The sequence below is a fragment of the Drosophila mojavensis genome, unplaced genomic scaffold, assembly GCF_018153725.1.
Source record: "Drosophila mojavensis isolate 15081-1352.22 unplaced genomic scaffold, ASM1815372v1 contig_49, whole genome shotgun sequence".
Taxonomy (NCBI): domain Eukaryota; kingdom Metazoa; phylum Arthropoda; class Insecta; order Diptera; family Drosophilidae; genus Drosophila; species Drosophila mojavensis.
In genome coordinates this window covers 4665967-4690281 of record NW_025318872.1, presented here as the reverse complement: position 1 = coordinate 4690281, position 24315 = coordinate 4665967, and the positions used below count along the sequence as shown (strand labels likewise).

The 24315-nt window shown below is 34.7% G+C and overlaps 1 protein-coding gene across 5 annotated transcripts in view; it reads left to right on the top strand.

The window, feature by feature from the left end:
• The first annotated feature begins 263 nt into the window (after positions 1 to 263).
• LOC26527624 (lachesin) overlaps positions 264 to 24315 on the top strand; it is a 35263-nt gene continuing 11211 nt past the window's right edge. Inside the window, exons 1-8 of one of the 5 annotated variants that reach the window (XM_015166040.3) lie at positions 264 to 321; positions 584 to 764; positions 10680 to 10985; positions 11946 to 12064; positions 12633 to 12818; positions 16152 to 16266; positions 16366 to 16446; positions 16707 to 16838. In XM_015166040.3, the coding sequence (XP_015021526.1) occupies positions 10865 to 10985; positions 11946 to 12064; positions 12633 to 12818; positions 16152 to 16266; positions 16366 to 16446; positions 16707 to 16838 (754 nt within the window). In that variant the 5' untranslated portion in view covers positions 264 to 321; positions 584 to 764; positions 10680 to 10864. The other 4 variants (XM_032729089.2, XM_044009195.1, XM_044009194.1 and 1 more) reach the window with 4 other exon arrangements.

Sequence of the window (24315 nt, the reverse complement as noted above, 5' to 3'; positions counted from 1 at the left end):
AAATAAAATCCACATCGACACGTGGTGGAATCTGTTTTTATTTCTCCAGTCACTCTCTCATTATAATGGATTCATCTCTCTCGCTTTCTCTCTCTCTCCAACACTCCAACCCCTGCTATATAGCCGCCAATGGGTGTCCTGCATACGCTCTCCCCGCACATCGAAGGGGTGATTGTCTACTTCGGGTCGCAAACGAGCTAATACGAAGTGCAGCATTTGTCCATTACACGGTACGCTTAGCTTATCACTAGTCGCATTTGCTCAGTTTCAATCAGAGCTTGGCGCGCGTCGGTCGTGTAGAAGTTACATTGAGCACAAATTGTAAGCGACAGCGAACTCGAAGCTCACAGTTCCAAAACGTGCATTCCCGTCGTTACGTTTATAATTGGCTTTGCAACGTTTATATACATATATTTAAACCAATTTTATCCTGAATTGTGAACTCCGAGCTGAAAAAGTTTAAGAGAAGTCGCATCGATATTTATATTTTTCTTATTATGCATATACATCAAGATTTCCAGTTTGTTATTTCTCAATAAAAATGTAATTTTATTTTCATAAATTACCGATCATTTGTGCACAGATAATTAATATTGCATTACTCAGTTAAATTAATCTAAAACTCTAAGAGGCTTCGCGATACGTCTACTACAACATCGTTTGTTTATCACATGATAGAAATAAAAACAAAATCTAATAGATTTTAAAAAAATAAAGGAAGCGCCACATTGTAAGCGAAACTAATATCAGTTCATGCCTAAAACGTAAGCAAATTAATAAAATGATCTCTTTCAAAATTAAAACAAAAATATAAATTTGAACTTTAATTAAGTCAAGTAACGCATACACGAATTTCTTTTCTAAGCCGCATTGTAAACGAATTCTTAATATACAATATAGATTCTTTTAATATATAGATGTAGCTGTAGATGTAGTTTAGAAGGCAGTATTTGAGCATAATTTTAGATATCGGTCGTGTGATTAGCATCTTGCCTCTTGCAAACTCAAGGGAGTTGCCCTTTAAATCTCGAAAACCCTTACTAATATTCATATTATAATTTTTGCAACTTGAATATAATTGTATCTGTGAATTGCAGTGATATTTTTTCTGTTCAAGAGAAATGTTCTATGGGAGTAGTTCAATCGTCGTTATATATATTTATATATTTGTTTATAAAAACAAATAAGAAAGCTCTAGTCGAAACTGCCCGACTACGAGATCCCTAGAACCCTTCGAGCAACCGATATTTCAATAATTATTCGCACATGCACACACACACACACACACACACATTGGCTGCAATGGTGGCTTGGTATGGGAAATTAATTGCTTAATACCTTTTATTGTGGGTGGACTATCTTCATATAACTTTCAGATTATGATTATAACATGGATATGTATGCATTTGCCAAAGCATAGTATTTGAAATGGGCCTTTTACAAATATGTGAGTGAGGGGGTTTTGACAAAAATCGAAATTCTATAAAGTACATATGAATCTACATTTAAAATTTGGCGACTCTAGCCTTAAAGATGTAGCAGATATAATTTTATTACGGGTTTTCGATAATGTTTTTAATCGATAACAAAATAACGGTGCAAGTTATCGATTTTTGAAGCAAAACTCAATTACTGCGTGGTATACACGGACATTTTACAAAAAAATTGAGGTCTCTAGCTCTTGTATCTTCTGAAATTGACGATACTGACAGACGGACAGACGGACAGACAGACAGACGGACAGGGCTAAATCAACTCAACTCGTCGTCCTGATCAAGAATATATATACTTTGTGGGGTCTGCCACGCCTCCTTTTGCCTGTTACATACATTTCAACAAAACCATTATACCCTGATTTCCCATTGAAAATGGGTTCAGGGTATATTTAATATAATGATATGAATTTTAGGGAAATGCTTATTTGATGAAAACAATAAATGCAAAATAATGAAACCAATAGAAAAAATTATTCTAAGTAGCTTGAAACTCTCAAATTGCTCTGTTTAAACTTTTGAATTTGCATACACGGTGGAAAATCACTCAACTTTTTATAAATTCAATTGCAATAATACCAATGATTTCAATGTACATTTCTTTGGGCATTTTTATACCCTGAACCCATTTTTTTTTTTTAACAATTAAGTTCTCATAGTAAGCGCACACTGCAGCCCATGCGTGTTTAGGCGTGGGTGCTTGTGTGCGTGTATGTGTGTGTGAATGTGTGTGTGTGTGTTTGTGTGTGTGTCTTGTGTAAGCAGAATGACGCGAAAAATGATTGAAATAGCTATTGCTCGAAGGGTTCAGGGGATCTCGTAGTCGAGCAGTCTCGACTAGAGCTTTCTTACTTGTTTATTTTTTTATTTTTTTGTGAAATACATTCTTCTTTTATTTTCAATTTAAACATTCAATGTTGTATATAATTTTATTCAATACAACAATCTCAAAGGCTTATGGATTATGGATTGACTATAAAAATATAAAGCAAATTAATTTCTGTAATGTTTTATTTTTATTTTTATTGTGTTCTCATTATTTTTAACTTATTTCATAATTTTCTTAGTTACTTTTGGTAAGTGAATCAGCTGAACAAGGTAGAGCCAGGTCAGAGATCCAAAATCTGTTTCAACTGGAAGATAATCAAAGATAAACTGATATTTTGTCAAAAAATGTAATAGAAAATATAAACATAAATATACCATATTTTTTAAATATATAATATTATCTGATTCAAGAAACTTTGCATTCTATACTATAGTCCTATAATACTATACAAAATAATTAAATAAATTTGAAGGTGCATTGCTATAAATGCTTTACTTAATTTGAAGCTTCACATAATCTAAATGAACTACACTAAACTAATGAATAATTTAATAAAACAGAACAAAGTCCTTTGACTTTGACTGATGCCTAAGGAGTCATTTACATCTTATTCCTTATTATGTTTATACATAATAAATACATATTTATCAAATATTGATTTACAAAACTGTGAAATTGGTCAGCTGCATAAATAAATATATGAAACTTCCAGCTGCCGCTGATGGAATTAATTGGCTCTAGGCGATTCTCAACATTTAAGAGCCCCATTTAGCGATTGACCTTTATTAAGGCTTTTAGTTTGTTTGAGTCTTTATTGCTATTGCTGAAAAGGAAAATATATGAGACCGCAAAAGCACATCGAGAGATATTTAATTCGTGGCAAAAATCTAAATTAAAGTTCCCGCGGCTATTAAGACAACCTCACGTTTTATATTCACGCAGTAAATGCCGCAGCAGTGCTCAGCTCTCATTTAACCGCAGATTCTATGCTTGGCCTATCGCAACTTGCATGCCCCGTAGACCCCACCGCGCGCCTCAGTCTGCATGGCTGGTATGGGATGCCATCCATCCTTTTATTTGCTCGTCGTATCTAATGTAATTGAATTAAGTGGCGACTTGTTGATAGGGAACAAAGTCAACAGACACGGTGAGCTCCACAACTCAATTGGGCACAGGCAAAGGCAAATGCATAGGCAAAGGACAGGGCACGGAAACGGACTCAGTTTATGAAAAGCAAACTAGCTTAAGGACTCATTCTGAAAGGAGTCTAAACTTGTATAGACTCTCATATAACTACATATATATTATATATACATTTGTATATATATGGGCAAATGAGTTGTTAAACGAAACCATATATTATCATATTTATATGAATATGTAACATGTATATTTTGCATGGCACTCGTTTCTGCTATAGTTTATTATTAATAATAATATTATTATTATTTCCCTCTTGGAGTCCAACCTGAGCTTATAGTCTCCGGCCCCTAATATCTTGGCTTTCCATCTCTTTGTTCTTGGTGTTGTGCAAAAGTTTGTGCAGGACAACTATTTCAGTCACATCCCTTTTATTTTGCGAATAACCACTGTTAACTGGTCTACTGTTTCTATTGGCACATAAATTGTGTATATTAGCTCTTGTGTTTAGGAGAAGCAGTGGAATTTCATGTATCTTTTTAGCTTTCAATTTTAAGTATATTTTCTTATATAACTAAACTTCTTTCAAATTGTATCTGAGTAGAAAGATAAACAGCTGATTTTCCATCACCCATAAGATTATCATGCCAAATTAAGACAGCAAGGGTAAATTTAAGGTTCAAACGAAATATCGCTTCAACCACAATTATGCTGGAAATTATCTCGGAGCTCTGGTGAATTGTAGATTTTGCAACAAAAGCTAGAACCTTAAAAATCTTACATGTGTGTAGAAATTTACTATGTTTTATTTGATGACTTATCCTTATAATCGATCATTTTACTTCGTAAATTGAATACTGTTAGAGCTAAAGATTTCTGATTTACTGCGTAGGTCTTTATAATGAATACAAAGTTGTTGTAATTATACTCATTCACGAAAGTGAATTATTATTCTCATTCACGAAAGTGAATTAGTATATAGGTTTTTGTGCATGGTCCGCCTTGAAGCTATTGAAGCTAGAGACTTGAAATTTGGAACACATACTCGTGTATATCTCCGATCTATAAAGTGTTAAAATTTGTCCGATCCGCCCACTAGGGGCATGGCAAATCGGAAAATGAACTTTCCGATATACCAGAAATCATATTAGTTGTAGAGCTAGAAGCCTGAAATTTGGCATGTAGATTTGCATCGACCACCCAAGATCACGAGCTATGGCGGATATATCTACGCCCATTGGTGGCGGGGCAAGCCGCAAAAGATTATATCATCTAAAATATATTAGCTAAAAGCTTAAAATTTAGATAGTTGAGTTAACCCGAAAATAATTTTTACGCCTCTTTAGGGGCGTGTAATTTTTACATTTTTGGAGCGAAAGCATTTAAATTTTGCAGTTAGGGTACCGTTAGCTTGTTTTAAGAACTGGACAAAAATGATATGTCTACGCCCAGTAGGAGCGTGGCAAAGCGAGAAAAACTGCATTTTCTTCAGTGTTAGTCGGCAACGCTCGACTGCAACGTTCTTACTTGTTATACCCTGAACACATTGAAAATGGGAAATCAGGGTATAATGGTTTTGTTAAAAGTATGTAACAGGCAGAAGGAGGCGTGGCAGACTCCGCAAAGTATATATATTCTTGATCAGGGCGACGAGCTGAGTCGATTTGGCCCTGTCCGTCTGTCTGTCCGTCCGTCCGTCCGTCCGTCCGTATGTATGAACGCGTCGATCTCAGAAGATATAAGAGCTAGAGACTTGACTTTTTTCCTAGGTCCGTGTATATCACGCGCATATCAAGTTTTTCTTTTTATATCGATAACTACTCCCGATATTTTATTATCGATCAAAAACCTTATCGGAAGCTAGTTATTTAATTATATTTCCTACACCTTTAGAACTAGAGCTTCAAAATTTTTAATATACACTTATATGTATTTTATATAATTTCGATTTTTGTTGTAATTAAAATAAATAAATTTAAAAAAAATAAGAAATATTTACACTACATAACCATAATTTGGAAAATACATAAACTTAATTATTACCACGCTCTGAAAGTTCAATATAGATATTCTCTACAAAAATTTAATTCTTTACTTGAAGTTTTAGTAGCAAAGTAGAAGACGGAAAGATTTCTGAACTTTAAATATTCGCCTAAGATAGTACGCCATTATCAATGAAATGAGTATAAAAATGCTAGACATGTCCTTGCAAATATTTTCAATATATCTTCGAGCTCCAAAATATTTTAATAAATGGTAAATAAAAAGATATCTAAATATATTTTTAATGCCAGATTGCGTTAACAGGAATTGTTCTCCTACTGGTTGGCGGTACTTAGCGTACCGCTGAGTACTTCGTCTCTGCCCGACTTGTCACTTGCCCCTCCAGGTACTTTTGACACCTATGTACTTATCGACTACATACGATACACTTTTTATAAGAAAATACACAGCATTCATGTAAGAAATAAAGACGAGGAATTTACATGTCATATATATTCTTGATCAGGGCGACGAGCTGAGTCGACATAGCCCTGTCCGTCTGTCCGTCCGTCCGTATGAGCAAACCGATCTCAGAAAATATAAGAGCTAGAGAGCCGAAATTTTTTTTTTTTTTTCTCCCACAATTTGTAATTTCAAGTACTAGAGACTTGTGCTTTGGAATGTACACACATTTTAACCATCTGAAAGTTTCATAAAGATAGTCATACTACAAGAGAAATTATTCAACTAATAAATTCTCATAATATTGCCCACACTGCAGCGCAGCCCAAGCGTAGTCGCTGCTTACTGCGCAGTTAGCAGAGCGCGTGATATACGCGCGTGTGGATGGTGTGTATGCATGTGTGGATAAAAGAAGTGCAGAATGCTTGAGCAATCATTTGCAACTTAGAACTCCTTCATTTATCACATGTAATCTAAACTCATATTACGCTGAAAATTTAAATACAATCGCAATTGTCACAATTGTTATTTGTAGAATGGTCTCGAATATGCAGAGAAAAAGCGTTATATTAGTACTATATTAACAGGTGTCCTTCAAAGGCGATTTTAAAAGTTTGAAATAAATGTTTGAAGGCGGTAAATCAAATCTGTATCTGATATGCCAAATTGGGCGACCTAGCGCTCAAGAAGTAGGAGTACAAATTTAATGATTGATTTCGAAAAGACTTTAATTCGACAATGTTGAAGCAATATTTATAATTTCTGTGAAACAAAAATTGAAGACTTTAAATCTGTAACTATTATAGCTTCGTGCATACTTCTACCTGTTACAACATCTAACAAAACCGTCGTCTTACCCGAGTACATATTGAAAAATTAAACTTTCTAACTTTATCCCAAAACAATATATTTTTTTATGTCTCCGTATCTGTCTTTAAAATAGTCCCGCATATTAATTTGTTTGATATCTAATGATAAAATTGTGAAACATATTTAGTTATGTCCGATTTAGTACTGCTTTTGCTGTTTTCGAGAATACTGAAAGCACTGAAAAATCTGCAAAAATTAACAAAATAGATGGAGAGTAATGTTTTTCTCTATATCTGGAGGCAAAGCAGTGGAATATGTAGGCCTCAAACATGAACCTGATTTGCCTTCGCATAGCTTGGGCAGCAATGACACGACAGCAGCGAAAACGGCAGCTACAATGGAAACAAGAAGGGAAACAAACAATAAGAAAAACCACAAACAATTTAAATGGATTATGTGTTTACACTCAAGCTGAGGAGTGGGCAACGGACCCCGACTGCCGCTTTGCTGCTGCTGTGTGGGAGTTAAGCGGTGGCAGCGGCAATGGGAGTGTTGCAAATTGATGGTAGCTCTTCGTCATCAAATGGACAAACAGGAACACTACGCAAGCTGGTCTACTGGCCAGCCCACCAAGGCATCAGTTGGACGAACGAGCTGACAAGTTCAAGGCAGTGAGTGCACTGCGAGCAAAAGGAGCAACGAACAGACAGATAGGGACAGAGAGAAGAAGGCGCAGAGCATCTGCGGCGATTGGTAGTGCCGTTGCTACAACTGTAGGGATTACGCCTGGACGCAAGCTCCTTGCGTTGTCCATGCGTGTGGATGGATATGTCCATGTCTCTGTGCGTTTACTTGCTCGTCTGCTTGTTTTTATTTGTTTGTTTTCACAAACGGAAATGTTTTTAATGAGATTTCAGACGCAAATCTTTTTATTTGAATTTTTATTTTAGGCCGTCGGAAATTTTCGACCACACCAGTTACTTCTGATTAAAAATTGTGGCGAATGGAATTTCGAATTTCCCAACAGTACACAATTTCGAAATTCCACATCCGTATCCGGCGCAACGTATACGTATCTCTTAGTGGCCGAGCCCGCAATCCGGTCATGCAAATCCACATGCGTAATGCTCATCCGATTGCACTATGTATAACTAGTATGTAAGTATGTAAATGCATACATAAGTGTAAGCATTGACTCATCGTTGCGCATTCGAAGCCGACCCATTGCTACGGACAGAGAGACAATTTTTTGGGCATTCCGTTTAAATTTAACAAGGCACAGTAGAGCTGCATGTGATTTCAGCTGTAGCTGAATATGAATAAATGGATCAGCAGGCGCTTTATGGTGATGGCCATGATGTCACTAAAGTAACAGAGTTGGGTTTTCCTGTGGTCGACGGCTGATGTTCGGTCCAAGTGTGCAAAAGCAAACATAAAATGTGGTTAAAGCATTTTATGCAATCGCATTGCTTCGCTGAAGCCAAAAAGCAGCCGACAAGCAGAAGGGTTGGTCATTTGTAAAATCCTTTGATTGAAATCGTTGCGAATTAAAAATACCGACTGAACATTTTTCCTTATTTGAAAGCATCCACCAACTCAACGATTAATTGTTGATGAATGACTATTACGATGAAACAAGCGGGCTCAGATCCGAAATTTTAAAATGACACGTTATAAATACGCCATTTACGTCTATCAATGGGCTAGAAATATAAAGTATAAAAATTGTCTTGATTCGGCCCCTAGGGCGGTGACAAATTGAAAAATGCAATTTCCGATATGTCAGAAATCATATTAGCTGAAAAACTAGATAATGAATTTGGATTTGGAATGTACGAAGATCAAAAAGATATGGCGGATATATCCAATCAAATTCTTTGCGTTTCTCAGCGCTGCTATCCCGTGCGTGCGCTAATTAGTAACAATAGCCTTTATATTAAAAACATAATGACGGATTTACTCAATTCGATATATTTTAAAAAATTCTCTTTCTTTAGTTGTTAGTTAATTAATTAATGAGACAGCTTATAAAAATTAAAAAGTTAATCACTCAAAGTTGTTTGGCCTCACTTCTTACAATATATCTTTGAAAAATTTGGTAACATTATTTTACACATAAAAGCAAAAGATAAAATATACATATGAGTGCAAATATCTGCAGAAACAAAAGTAAAATATTTATAATCTAGTCTATTTAAATGGTACATTCTTTAATTGTATTGTTCATTTATGGGCAGAATTCACCCTTCTTGAATTAGATATATTATTCCACCACTTTACACATTTTTGTACACAACTTAAAATTTTGGTAAAGAAATTCCTCTTGGCAAAGTGAATTGCGCGACGCATTCCACAAAAGGAATTTGGTTTTAACTTTGGTTGCCTTTCGCCCTTTCATTTTATGCCTTTCGGTTGAGGAAATATCTTTACAAATAAAGATAATTATTGCATTAACAGTGCAAAACTTGTAAATATACGAGGGATACTAGGCGAAGCTCTTGAATAAATATTTATTATGCTGGAATGCTAAGAGATAAATGGAAATGTATATCAAAAGGACATAATATATTTAATGTTTAGAAACAATATAATAAACAGTACTTATAAAAGGTCACCTAAATTATTTTTAATTGTTAAATTATTAACATTTTTTATTTTTTATAAAAAAAAAAAGCGATATTTTAAAATATATACTTGATGTTCCCATAGATTCAAAATTTTTGAATTAATATTCATCAGAATTTTCTCGAACACAGTTGACCTTTGAATTTATTGAAAATCTGGGAGAGCTGCATATCATGTTTTTGTGAAAATATACAAATGTAACAGACAGAATTGATATGCGACTACAGAGAACTCATAGGTTTTTTAACTCGTTCGCTGTTATTATTATTATTGTTAACTATTGTTAATCATTTAAAAGTTAGGATTTCTACTCAATTTTTATACCCTGAACCCATTGAAAATGGGAAATCAGGGTATAATGGTTTTGTGAAAAGTATGTAACAGGCAGAAGGAATCATCGAAGACCCCATAAAGTATATATATTCTTGATCAGGACGACGAGCTGAGTCGATATAGCCCTGTCCGTCTGTCAGTCCGTCCGTATGAGCAAAAGAATCTCAGAAGATATAAGAGTTAGAGAGCTGAAATTCTGAAATACTGAAGCTGGCACGCATACTCGTGTATACCATAGGCAGTGCAAGTTTATCATATTTTTTGATAAATCATCCGATAACTTTTTTATCGAGAATAATCGAAAAATCGGCATTGTTTTTTCAGCCTAATTTGAACATTTTTAGACCTGTAGACTTCAAATTTGTGTTGTATATAAAGTTAATGGATACAAAGATTTTGTAATTTACAGATTTTAGATACCACGCCCCCTTCGCCCCGAATTTTTCAAGTACTATAGACTTGTGTTTTAGAATGTACACACATATTAACCATATGATTACGTTTTTAAAGTTTCATTAAGATTGTATGTCTACAAAAGAAATTATTCAACAAATAAATTCTAATAATATTGCCCACACTGCAGCGCAGCCCAAGCGCAGTCGCTGCTAACTGCGCAGTCAGCAGAGCGCGTGATATACGTGCGTGTGGATGCGTGTGTATGTATGTGTGCATAAACGAAGTGCAGAATGAGAATAGAGTATCAGCTTGGAAGGTTCAGGGTATCTCCCAGTCGATCAGTCTCGACTGGAGCCTTCCTACTTGTTTATTACTAATCATTGATTAGGAAAACGGTTTCTTATTTTATTTATTTAAATAATGTGAGAAAAAATATCAATCTAATGTAACACAAGTATTTAAACTTATTTTCGATTGATATGACTGAATATTTTATAGTTTAATAATCAAAAATAGTTTTTAAAGTATTTTCTTCAATAACATAAACTGTCTTAATGAAAAAAAAAAATATTTCACAGAATTAAATAAAAGGTTCTTTCTCTTTTCAGAAATGATGCACCATAAGTTAACAGGGACAATAAAACACAATACAATAATTATATTATGGAATAATTAGGCGAATATCAACAGCTAGGGATCAGCTCGAATAGCGAGATTATTATTCATATTTTATAACTTAGTAAGTTTTGGAAGTACCTGAAGATCCTTTGACGATCAGAAGCCTGATATTTAAATGAAGACTGCCCCAATGACTCAGACTATATTGTGCGTGAGGACTTTAGCCTCCGTAATACTTTTGTTACTCACCGGAATATTACGCACAAAAGGAAGTCATTCAATAGCAAGTATTCAAGGTAGGATTTAATATAACACACGTGAACGAAAATTCATTATTTTTGAGAATAAATAGATTTATATTTTAATACTCATTCACGAAAGTAAAATGAGTATATTGGGTTTGTCTGTGTGTCAAAATAAACGAACGAATGTCTGCGCTATTGAAGCTAGAAAATTAGAATACATAGAAAATGCATTTTCCGATATGCCAGAAATCATATTAGGTGAAGAGCTAGAAAGCTGAAATTTGGATTCGCGATAACTACCAAAAATCAACAAGTAAGAACGTTGCAGACGAGCGTTACCAACTGCAGAAAACTCATTCACATTCCATTTTCTAATTTGCCAAACCCTCAATATGTATATACTCTTTTAGTGCAGCAATTTAGCCAAGTTGATAAGTAGCGTAACTGTAAATTTTGCACGCTTACATTCAAAAAGAGTAAAAATTACAGGGCATTTTATTGTAAAGAAGTGTAACAATTATTGTCGGGTTATCGAAAGAGGAGGTTATCAGTAACTTAACTATCCAAATTTTAAGCTATAAACTGTTGGAGTATAAAGTTTTGCTGTTTGCCATGCCCCTGTGGGCGGTGACATATCCACCATAGCTCTTTGGTCTTAGGTGCTCAACCCGAGTATATTCAAATTTTAGGCCTCTAGCATCAATAGTGCCCAAAATATAGCCGAATTTGAAAAATTAAATCAGGCGGCAACCCAGACTTGAGTTTTCTTACTTGTTACAAATTATTATTCGTTCACTTATAAATATTTATAATAATCAAGAAAAACGGACTTTATGACTTCGTAAGAATTTATTAATGTTAGTGAAACCATATGATGCTTTGTACATTTGCTTAATTAATCTGTTGCGTTTTGATATTTTTTATACACATATGTATGTATATACATATTTATAACAAACATTTCAGGGCCATTTTCTTTTATTACCTTTTATATTTTCTGTGAATTCACAGGTCATAACGAACCTGATGAAGTGGGACCGCTTTTTTTGGCACAACTTACAAATATTACCGTACCACAAGGTCGTGACGTATCTTTCACCTGTGTTGTAGACAACTTGGGACAATATCGGGTATGTTATTTATAATACAAACATAAATCATATTAATTCCTATAAAACATCAAAGAAATTATGGCAAAGCCAATGTGAAGTGTTCAATATAAACTTCAAATTGTGCGAATATTTTAACACTGAAATTTATTCATAAAATTAGATAAAAAATTCTATTTACTATTACTATTATTAATATTGTATATTATATATCATATATTTTGTGGTAGATAGACTATCACTAATTTAGTAAGTCAATTTTAAGCAGACGGCATTGCCTTTTGTACATATGTATGTATACAAATATATGTAAGCTATACAATATTTTATGTATGCATATAAATATATGTAAGCTATACAACATTGTGCATTACACATACATACGCTTACAAAAAATCTTAAGAATGCCTAAGTATAAATTTATGTTAGGGCCTACAAGGGTAGAAAATGTTCTCTTATACATAGTTGCAGCTGAATGTAGTTAAGTTTATGAGGAGAGCATAGCAGTGTGCGAGGTGAAGTTGGCAAAAGCAAAGTTACACTACTTACCTTAATGCTGATGTGCCTGGGTCTGCTCTCGCTATTTCAGGTGGCTTGGATTAAATCAGATTCAAAAGCAATACTTGGTATACATACACATATGGTATCTCTAAATCCAAGATTATCAGTGACACACAATGGGCACAACACCTGGAAACTTCACATATCCCACGTGCAACTAAATGATTCTGGTAGCTACATGTGTCAAGTGAATACAGATCCCATGAAAAGTCTGGTAAGTCAACCACAGCTCTACCCCTGACCTTAGTGGTCAGCTATTCAATTTTCAAATGCTTAGCTGCCTGGCAGGGTCAGTAATCTTATCGCCATATGCGTCTGAGTCCAAGCTTATGTGCAAGCTATGAAATAAGGCATAAGCACAGGTAAGCAGGGCTCCAAAAGCCTTGGCACGTAGCTTTATAGAGTTCCTGTGGCCAAACAGTGCAATAAAATGTTAAGTAATATTTTGCTTTATTTAATTTGGAAAAACTGAAACAATAACATCTCTCAACGCGATTTCTATTTTTAAAGATTGCTGAATTTCCAGAAAACAAAATAAGTAAAAAAATAAATAAAAATTGTCACTTAGTAGCTATTTTTAATTTAACATTAAAATATTTGTATTCAATATTATATAAAAAATACTAGGTGAAAGGTAATTTTTGTTTCAATTTTTACTGCTGTTCATCTATTCAATGCGCTTGTAACATGTATTAGCTCTGGATGAAAACGTAAAGATCTAGTTAAATAATTTTTGTAACGTGAGCTTATTGCAAATCGCTGCTTATTCAAGAGCGCAATCAGGAAATTTTGAAATTGTTAGGAGAAATTTGCTATGAAATTGTTCAAGAGGTTTCGGACTATATTCAAAATATGTATATTAGTAAGTGGACTCCGCCTTTTAAACTTAGTGTTTACAAAAAGAAAATTAAATCAATCCAAACAAAATTTTTGCACTCAGCAACTTAGTCGGAGTCTTACTTGCAGAGATTTATAGTATATGAAGAACTGCAGAAGCATAGGCTGAAAATAAGTTAGGATAGTTTGTATTTTATATTATATAAAGAGAGATAGAGAAAGAATGAGAGAGAGAGAGAGAGAGAGAGAGAGAGAGAGAGAGAGAGAGAGAGAGAGAGGTAGAGAGGACAGATAGATAGAAAGCATGAAACACAATGAATAGTTTTCATTTATTGAAATTTGTCTCTTTATTATACCCTGAAACCATTGAAAATGGGAAATACGGGTATAATGGTTTTGTGAAAAAGTATGTAACGGGCAGAAGGAGGCGTGGCAGACCCCACAAAGTATATATATTCTTGATCAGCGCGACGAGCTGAGTCGATATAGCCCATACGCAGTACAAGTTTGCTTTATTTTTTCGATAAATCAACCGATAACTTTTTATCGAGAATAATCGAAAAATTGATTTTGTTTGTTTTTTAGCCTAATTTTTTGCGTTGTCTATAAAGTTAATCGATACAAAGATTTTGTAATTTACAGATTCTGGATACTACGCCCCCTTCTTCCCCAATTTGTAAAATTTCAAATACTAGAGACTTTTGCTTTGGAATGTATACACATATTAACCATATGATTACGCTCTGAAAGTTTCATAAAGATTGTATGTCTACAAAAGAAATTATTCAACAAATAAATTCTCATAATATTGCCCACACTGCAGCGCAGCCCAAGCGCAGTCGCTGCTTACTGCGCAGTTAGCAGAGCGCAGGCTTATGTGTGTACATTCCAAAGCACAAGTCTCTAGTACTTGAAATGCGTTTTTTACAAATTGGGGGCGTAGGGGGCATGGTATCCAAAATCTGTAAATTACAAAATCTTTGTGTCCATTACCTCTATATACAACGCAAATTTGAAGTTTCCAGTTTTAAAAGTGTTCAAACTAGGCTGAAAAAACAATGCCGATTTTTCGATTATTCTCGATAAAAAAGTTATCGGATGAGTTATCGAAAAAATAAGATAAACTTGTACTGCCTATGGTATACACGAGTATGCATGCCTACTCAGCTCTCTAGCTCTTATATCTTCTGAGATCCGTTTGCTCATACGGACGGACAGGGCTATATCGACTCAGCTCGTCGTCCTGATCAAGAATATATATACTTTATGGGGTCTGCGATGATTCCTTCTGCCTGTTACATACTTTCACAAAACCATTATACCCTGATTTCCCATTTTTAATGGGTTCAGGGTATAAAAAGAGCAGAGAGTGGTTCAATTGGTCACTTAATGCTCGATTGCGACGACCTCTAACTGACAGCAGCTGCTGCATTTCTTCAGTGTCGCTCAAGCCAAGTGGAGGTCCGTCGGGAAGTGCAGTGCTGTAGAGTTAAGTGAAGTGTGATCGTAAAGGAAATGTGTACTTCTATCAATATAGATCATATGATTCTATTTGGAGACTCTAGCTCTAAAGATTTAAGGTCGAAATAATTTTACAGCTAAGAGAATAGTTATGGAAGGGAATAGAATCGGGTACTCCGACAAATATGCGGTTATGGATGTGTTTCTAAAAGTAGAAAAATATAAACAAATAAAAATTGCAAGCAGGCAATACATTTTTCGAGGGCCATCAATTATAATTGACCTTAGTTTGTGTGAGAATTATTATACCCTGAACCCATTGAAAATGGGAAATCAGGGTATAATGGTTTTGTGAAAAGTATGTAACAGGCAGAAGGAATCATCGCAGACCCCATAAAGTATATATATTCTTGATCAGGACGACGAGCTGAGTCGATATTGCCCTGTCCGTCTGTCCGTCCGTCCGTCCGTCCGTCCGTCCGTATGAGCAAAAGGATCTCAGAAGTTATAAGAGCTAGAGAGCTGAAATTTGGCATGCATACTCGTGTATATCATAGACAGTACGAGTTTGCTTTATTTTTTCGATAACTCATCCGATAACTTTTTTATCGAGAATAATCGAAAAATCGACATTGTTTTTTCAGCCTAATTTGAACACTTTTAGACCTGGAGACTTCAAATTTGCGTTGTATATAGAGTTAATGGATACAAAGATTTTGTAATTTACAGATTTTGGATACCACGCCCCCTTCGCCCCCAATTTGTAAAAAACGCATTTCAAGTACTAGAGACTTGTGCTTTGGAATGTACACACATTTTAACTATATGAACACATTCTGAAAGTTTCATAAAGATACTCTTACTACAAGAGAAATTATTCAACTAATAAATTCTCATAATATTGCCCACATTGCAGCGCAGCCCAAGCGTAGCCGCTGCTTACTGCGCAGTTAGCAGAGCGCGTGCTTATAAGTGCATGTGTATGTATGTGTGCATAGAAGAAGTGCAGAATGATTAGAATATCAGCTTGGAGGGTTCAGGGTATCTCCCAGTCGAGCAGTCTCGACTGGAGCCTTCTTACTTGTTTATTTTCTAATTTTGGAAGACAGGTGAAATTTTAATTCTTGACAAAAGAATTGAAGATCTTATGAATCACACCTATTTTCGAAATAACTTGCTATTATTATATGCTATGACATTTTTTATTCTATTTAATAAAGTTTGTATTAATGTCTGAAATGTTTTACAGTCGGGATATTTAGATGTTGTGGTTCCACCGGACATCCTAAACCACCCTGATGAAAATATCAATGAAGGTGTTAGCACGGAAGGAGGGAGCATTTCCTTACTATGCAGTGCCACAGGTACCAGCAAATTATCATTATATTTGATATGAATATAAAAAAATGTTAAACTACACTGTATAAGTAATTAAACGATTTCTTCTAACTCAATGTCGTAAGGTGTACCAGAGCCTATGGTTCAATGGCGACGGGAAGGCGGCAAGGATATTATAATTCGATCAGAGAGTAGAGACAAGCAAGGTGCATATTTGAATATTTTAACGGCTTCTTAGATATTCAGTTATCAGAATAAGTCGATATTAGACACTCCTGAAAATTAATTGATGATTTGGCATAGACTTATACTGACATATAAGAAGCACAACTGTATGTATGAACTTATATAATTTGAGCCTTAAAAATTATTGTATCCAGCTGTATTTTCACTGCGACAAGTGATATTTTTCGGCAAGATGATGATGATATTATAAAACAATTTAACTACTCTTTTAATATTCAAGCATACAAATCAGTGGAAGGCGAGCGACTGACTCTCACTAACGTTCATCGTACGGATATGGGGGGCTACCTTTGCATTGCATCGAATGGAGTTCCACCTTCAGTGAGCAAACGCTTTGATGTTCATGTAAATTGTAAGTAACACAATACGAATAGTAATATATAGAATATAATTTTTTTTATACCGTGAACCCATTGAAAATGGGAAATCAGGGTATAATGGTCGGTAATGTATGTAACAGGCAGAAGGAGGCGCGGCAGACTCACAAAGTATATATATTCTTTATCAGGGCGACGAGTTGAGTCGATTTGGCCCTGTCCGTCTGTCTGTCTGTCCGTCCGTCTGTCCGTATATTTGAACACGTCGATTTCAGAAGATATAAAAGCTAGCAACTTGAAATTTTTCTTCAAATGTCCGTATATATAGCGCGGATATCGAGTTTATCTCCAAAAATCCATAACTCTTCCCGTTATTTCGATTTTTTATTATTCAAAAACTTTATCGAAAATAAGCTATTTAATTATATATCCAATATCTTTAAAGCTAGCGTTCCAAATTTTAAATGTAGACCTATATGTATTTTATATAATTTCGACCCACCACCACCCCTATATCCAACCTTACCCTCACCTTTGTAAAAGGCGTATTTCAAATACTAGAATACTTGTACTCTGGCATATACACGCACTTCAATGTTATATTAATGACCTAAAAGTTTCATGAGCATAGTTCATCAACAAGAAAAGTTATTAAACAATTAAATTTCCATAGTAAGACCACACTGCTGCCAATGCGTGTTTATGCTTGCATCCCTGTAGAATATACAGGTTTTTCCGATTTGCCACGCCCCTACTGGGCGTAGACACCTCATTTTTGGTCAGTTTTTAGACTGCAACGTTTGAATACTTGCCCTCAAGAAATGTGAAAATTACAGGGTACTTTTCGATATTCCACGCCCCTAAAGAGGCGTAAAAATTATGTTCGGGTCATCGATAGAGGAGGTTACTGGTAACTTAACTATCTAAATTTGAAGCTTCTAGCTATTATACTTTAGGAGATATCAACTTTTGCGGTTTTCCACGTCCCCTGTGGGCGGACATATATCCGACGAAACTTTTTGGTCTTTGGTGATCAGCCCGAGTATATATACAAAATTTGAGGTCTCTTTCATCATTAGTATCCAAAATATGGCAGAATTTAAGAAATCACTATATCTTCAGGTCCGATTTGCCACGCCCATTAGGGGCGTAGACTAATAAATTGTCTTTTGACATTATAGAATCATAACATTAGCTGACGTGCAAAATTTCAGCATTCTAGGTATACAACTTTAGGAGATACAGTTTTATCCGATTTTCCACGCCCCCAAATGGGCGGAGATTTATCTGCCATAGCTCGTGATCTTGGGTGTTCGACGCGGACCTACATTCCAAATTTCAGCTTTCTAGCTCTTTAACTAACATGATTTCTAGTATTTCGGAAAATGCATTTTCCGATTTGCCACGCCCCTAGTGGGCGGATCGGGAAAATTTTAACACTTTATAAATTGGAGATATACACGAGTATGTGTTCCAAATTTCAAGATTCTAGCTTCAATAGCGCCGAAATAGATTGCGTTCATACGGACAGACGGACGGACAGCAAGACGGACATTGCACAAAACCAATATACTGATTCACTTTCGTGAAAGAGTATAAAAAGAAAACTTGACGAACCTGGCAAAAATGCAATTGACTTAGAAATTGATAAATATTATACCACATGCTATAATTCAAACTTTTCAATCTTAGATTTTTGGCCCTTAAATTGTGGCAAAAATATTTTATGTATTCCGGTAAGCTGTGCAACAAGCGAGCGAGTATTCTCCTCTTCTGGAAAAATGTTAAATGAAAGGCGAACAAGGCTGTTAAGTGCAAATCTTGATATGCCCCTTTTTTATACCCTGAACCCATTGAAAATGGGAAATCAGGGTATTATGGTTTTGTTGAAATGTATGTAACAGGCAGAAGGAGGCGTGGCAGACCCCACAAAGTATATATATTCTTGATCAGGGCGACGAGCTGAGTTGATTTGGCCCTGTCCGTCTGTCTGTCTGTCCGTCTGTCCGTCTGTCCGTATGTTTGAACGCGTCGATTTCCGAAGATATAAGAGCTAGAGGCGTCAATTCATTTTATGTCCGTATTTACAGCGCGGATATCGAGTTTATCATTAAAAATCGATAACTCATCCCGATCATTTTTATCGATAAAAAACCTTATCGAAAACTAGTTATAAAAAAATTTATCTTCTACACCTTTATTGCTAGAGTCTCCATATTTTTAACGTATGCTTATATGCAATTTATGCAATTTCGGTTTTTGTTAAAATTTACCCCTCACCTCTATATTCACCCCCTCACCCACATGTTTGTAAAATGCGTATTTCAAATACTAGAGACTTGTGCTTTGGCAAATACATGCATATTTATGATATAATCATAATCTGAAAGTTTTATGAAGTTCTTATGTCCACAAAAAGTTATTAAACAATTAAGTTTTCATAGTAAGCGCATACTGCAGCCTATGGGTGTTTATGCGTGTGTGCGTGTGTGTGAAATAGCTATTGCTCGAAGGGTTCAGGGGATCTCGTAGTCGAGCACACTCGACTAGAGCTTTCTTACTTGTTAAGAATTAAATTGTTGTTATTTTTGAGAAAAAAAAATTTGTTGTAATTTTTGAGAATTAAATTTTTTGTATGTGTTAGGGCGGGTTGGATGCGGGTATAAAAATTTTGTATGTTTTCGGGTACGGATATTTTGAACTTTTGACCGTGGGCGGATCGGGCCGGGTGCAAAAAAGTCGGCCCGCGCCCACCTCTAATGTGAATAATATTAGTTATGCAAGTGTGGTAGGATTTCGGTAATTAAATATATAAAGTTAATGCATATGTTAATGGGTTGGGATGAAATGCGTGTCTGGTGGATGTGCCCTGTATATGTGATATAAACTCGATCTGGGCGTGCAATACACTTGACATCAACGCATTCACACATGCAGTCAGACGGACGGTTGGAGGGACAGACGGTTAGATGGGCATGGTCAGTTGGCGCCTTAATGAAGGATCAATATACTTTACGGCGTCTTCCACGCCTCCTTTTGCCTGAAATTTATTTAACAAAAGCAATTTATCTTATTTTACAAGTTTCGATGGATTTAGGGTATAATTACGGAACGGCTTTCGGTTAACAACTGGTAACTTAACATTCGTTTTACCTTTTGGTGAAAGGCATGAATAATCTTTTCTGTTATCAACATACGATACATACAATATATGCATGTATATTAATGCATTGGCACTCCAAATACTTATTACGTATGTATCGTTGTATTATACATATATAAATTAATACTGTTACTTATAAATATACATAGGTAATTTATTTACAATTCGTGAAAGTGCTGTCATCTGCTTAAAGGTATTCCATTTCTACATATAATCTCATGAGAGGAATTTGGCTGCCAAAATGTTATTGTCAGACTTTTTTTTACCGGATTTATATTTATTCAATGGAATATGTATTTAAAGCAGTTTGCTCATTTTAGTCTTGTACTTGTATTTCCTTTAAATAATGAAAGTTTAGTTGCGAAATTTCAGACCATAGAGAATGTTTCAGTACCTTAAACAAGCTGTTGGTGTGGCAGAAGACACAAATCAACACCGTGAGATTGTCAAGTCAAAATCAGAGTACCAGTTGTAGAAAGTTACGATAGTCTCACTTCATGTTCAAAGCAGGGCGTATCAAATTTACACACATACAACTGTATGTGTGTCCTTCCATTATAACATCTGCTTGCAACGAGCAATGCAGCAGCAGCAGCAGTAGAAGCAGAGAAGCTGCCAGCACACACATTGAACTATTGTCATGAGCTATTATTCTGTTTACATCTTATGTATGAGTGTGTATAAGAGAGAGTGAAGTACAGAATACATATATAGACACAAATATATACATATATATATATATATATATATATATATATATATATATATATATATATATATTAATAAGAATGTATTTACATACATGAGAGCCATCAGTAAGTATCCAGCATACACACTGTAAAATTTTGCTAATGTGAGCAAGTAGTACACATTTGAAAATAACAACTCCATAATTGTGAGGGACTGGGCAACACGGCTATGTAGATTGTGTATATTGTGTTGCTGGAGCCTTCTCAGTAAAATAAAACTACAATTTTAGGCAATGTGTCTACGTCAAACACAGTGCAAAACCAACTGCAAATTTTCAAATTTCTACTGGCATACAGGCCATTGTTTGACTTTTTTTGTTTGACCACACTGTAAAAAATTGTTGTTTACATTTGTAGCCAATCATGGATTTAAACAATATAATTGCAAATTGGTGGCATAGATTTAATTTTATTTTGAATAAGAACAATTAAATATGCACTATATAACGATAAATAGGGCTAAACAAAAAAATAAATAAACCGGGGCATCGTAGCATCCACTTGGTGAAAAGGCATCTTCACCAAAAACATCATACGACTTAATGTGAAAGTATAAGCAACAACATAAATTTAAAATTGCGCAAATCCGCTACAGAAGGATTCTGATGATATTGATTTTGGAGAAAAGCTTTAATAATGTTCTAGTGTTACAAAGGGTGAAATCTTTTTTGATGAGCGGATCAGTGGGTTTTAATCCATTTTATTTATGGCTTAAAATTATCCTTCAGTTACAACAACAGCAGCAGCAGCAGCAACAAGAACTCCTAGAGCCAAACACCACCTAACAAGAGGAAAAATAGCATGAGCCTTTACTGCATTGAAACAGAACATTACAGTTGTCATTCTCTTTCTCACACTAGGGTGGCACCCACACAACTAGCGTAAAGTAATCCTATGAAAACACCACCCCACTAACGACTCACGCACCCAACCAAACAACTCCCGAGCTTCTGCGTTTGCCCCAGTCAGTGTAATCTGTGAGCAAAAGTACAAAGAGTAAACAGATAAATAATTTTTGTGCACCGACGTTAAAATACGCTAAGATACAAATTTATATATATATCTGTTTACTCTTTGTATATATATATATATATACATATATATATATATATATATATATCAAAATAACTTTGAGAATATAGTTCAGAGCAAGATAAATAGATATTATATTAAAAATAGATATATAGATATATATATACTAATTAAGATTCACATGGAATCGTCTATAAATAAACTTGTTGGCAAATATATATATATATATATAATTTTGTTTTTGGTTATATGCAAAATATGTGTAAATATATTTACATATATTTTGGAAACGTAGACTTTTTATACCACTTTAGATATATACATGTATTTTTAGATTAACAGATCAACAAAAAACGTCTAGATTATAAAAATCAAGATTTGCTTACAGCACCATACATATTGAAAAAAATTAAAATAATAATAACAATAAAATAAAATAAAATAACAAGTAAGAAAACTCTAGTTGAGACTGCTCGACTAGGAGATACCCTGAACCCTCTAATCTGATATTCTAATCAGCCTGCACTTCTTTTCGACACACATACATACACACGCACGTATTAGAACGCGCTCTGCTAACTGCGCAGTAAGCAGCGACTGCGCTTGTGCTGCGCTGTAGTGTGGGCAACATTATAAGAATTCTCTAGTACTTGAAATACGCCTTTAGTACTTGAAATACGCCTTTTACAAAGGTGATGGTGAGGGGGTGGATATAGGGATGGGGGGTACATTTTGATAAAAATCGAAATTATATGAAATACATATAAGTCTTCATTTAAAATTTGGAAGCTCTAGCTCTAAAGGTGTAGGAGATATAATTAAATAACTAGCTTTCGATAAGGTTTTTAATCGATAATAAAATATCGGTAGTAGTTATCGATATATAAAGAAAAACTTGATATGCGCGTGATATACACGGACCTAGGAAAAAAATTTCAAGTCTCAAGCTCTTATATCTTCTGAGATCGACGCGTTCATACATACGGACGGACGGACGGACAGACAGACGGACAGGGCCAAATCGACTCAGCTCGTCGCCCTGATCAAGAATATATATACTTTGCGGAGTCTGCCACGCCTCCTTCTGCCTGTTACATACTTTTAACAAAACCATTATACCCTGATTTCCCATTTTCAATGGGTTCAGGGTATAAAAATTATAGCCCAAGTGTATTTTTATACCCTAAACCCATTTTCAATGGGAAATCAGGGTATAATGGTTTTGTTAAATGTATGTAACAGGCAGAAGGAGGCGTGGCAGACCCCATAAAGTATATATATTCTTGTTCAGGGCGACGAGCTGAGTCGATTTAGCTCTGTCCGTCTGTCCGTATGCTTGAACGCGTCGATCTCAGAAGATATAAGAGCTAGAGAGTTGAAATTTTTTTATTTATATTCAAAACACAATTACATTCTACCGTGTGTGCAAAAACACTAAGTGAATATTTCCAGCACTAGGTAGCCAATCATTTTCAGAAAACAAATTTGAAGCTCAATTACAATTGTTATTCCTGGAATTCAGCCCAAGATCTCTTTACCAGTTTTTTATTATTTTGTTGTTATCTTCTTCGGTCTCTTATACTTATATATTATTATTATATTATATATTATTATATATATCTTATCCATGTTCATCTGTGTAAGGAAAATAATCTTAAAACGTAACAACATTACAAATTATAGTTAGGTTTCAATTATCGTTTTCTGTGTCTCTTCGGTTTGCAAATACTCGCCATCTCAATGTAAGTACTTATTATTAGTTATTGTAACTTCACAGCAATTTTAATTTTAAGGCAACTGAATGACAGCAGATGAACTTCCAAGTTATTGCTATGCGTAGTTTCTCAGTATCTATGTAAAGTACAAAAAGTTTGCCTTTCAGATGAATGCAGCATCGTCATTCGTAAGAAGCAAGTGCAGCCACCATTGCGGCTATTAAAACAACAGGAATCTAGTCGGGTGTACTCGACTAATCAACTCGTAATACAAAGTCACTTAGATTTATTTTTACGTCGTATATTTACGTCTTAAATTGAATCTAACTTTTATTTATAAAGAATTACAGTCTGGTCATATACATATGAATAACATCCAACATTTTATTATTTATTTGAATATCTCAAAATATTGTACATTACTATAATTTCATTCTTCTATCCATTGTTCTCTACTAAAATATACATTGAGATGAGTATGTATAATGGAATTACTTCTGACCAAGTTATATTATTATAGGGAGTTTTAAAATTCAAACTTCAATAATTTTCTTAGCAAGGCCAGATCATTATACAAAGAAAAATAAGTCCAGGGTATTCAATATTCGACAATACGATAAAAATTTTTATTAGTATTTAAGTGCACAGAGTATAAATGTTTTGAGTAATGTTCGCCGTGTTATTTGCCCGTGCATCCGTCATGAACTCGAGAAAAGCGAAACACTTAATTTTTCCTATGGTTAAATAATACATTACATTACATTAATACTAAACTAACTAAATGGGAAATGATGACGGCTACCCATTGATTTGGAAAAAGATCTCCAAATTCTGTATTCTGAACCAGTATTTG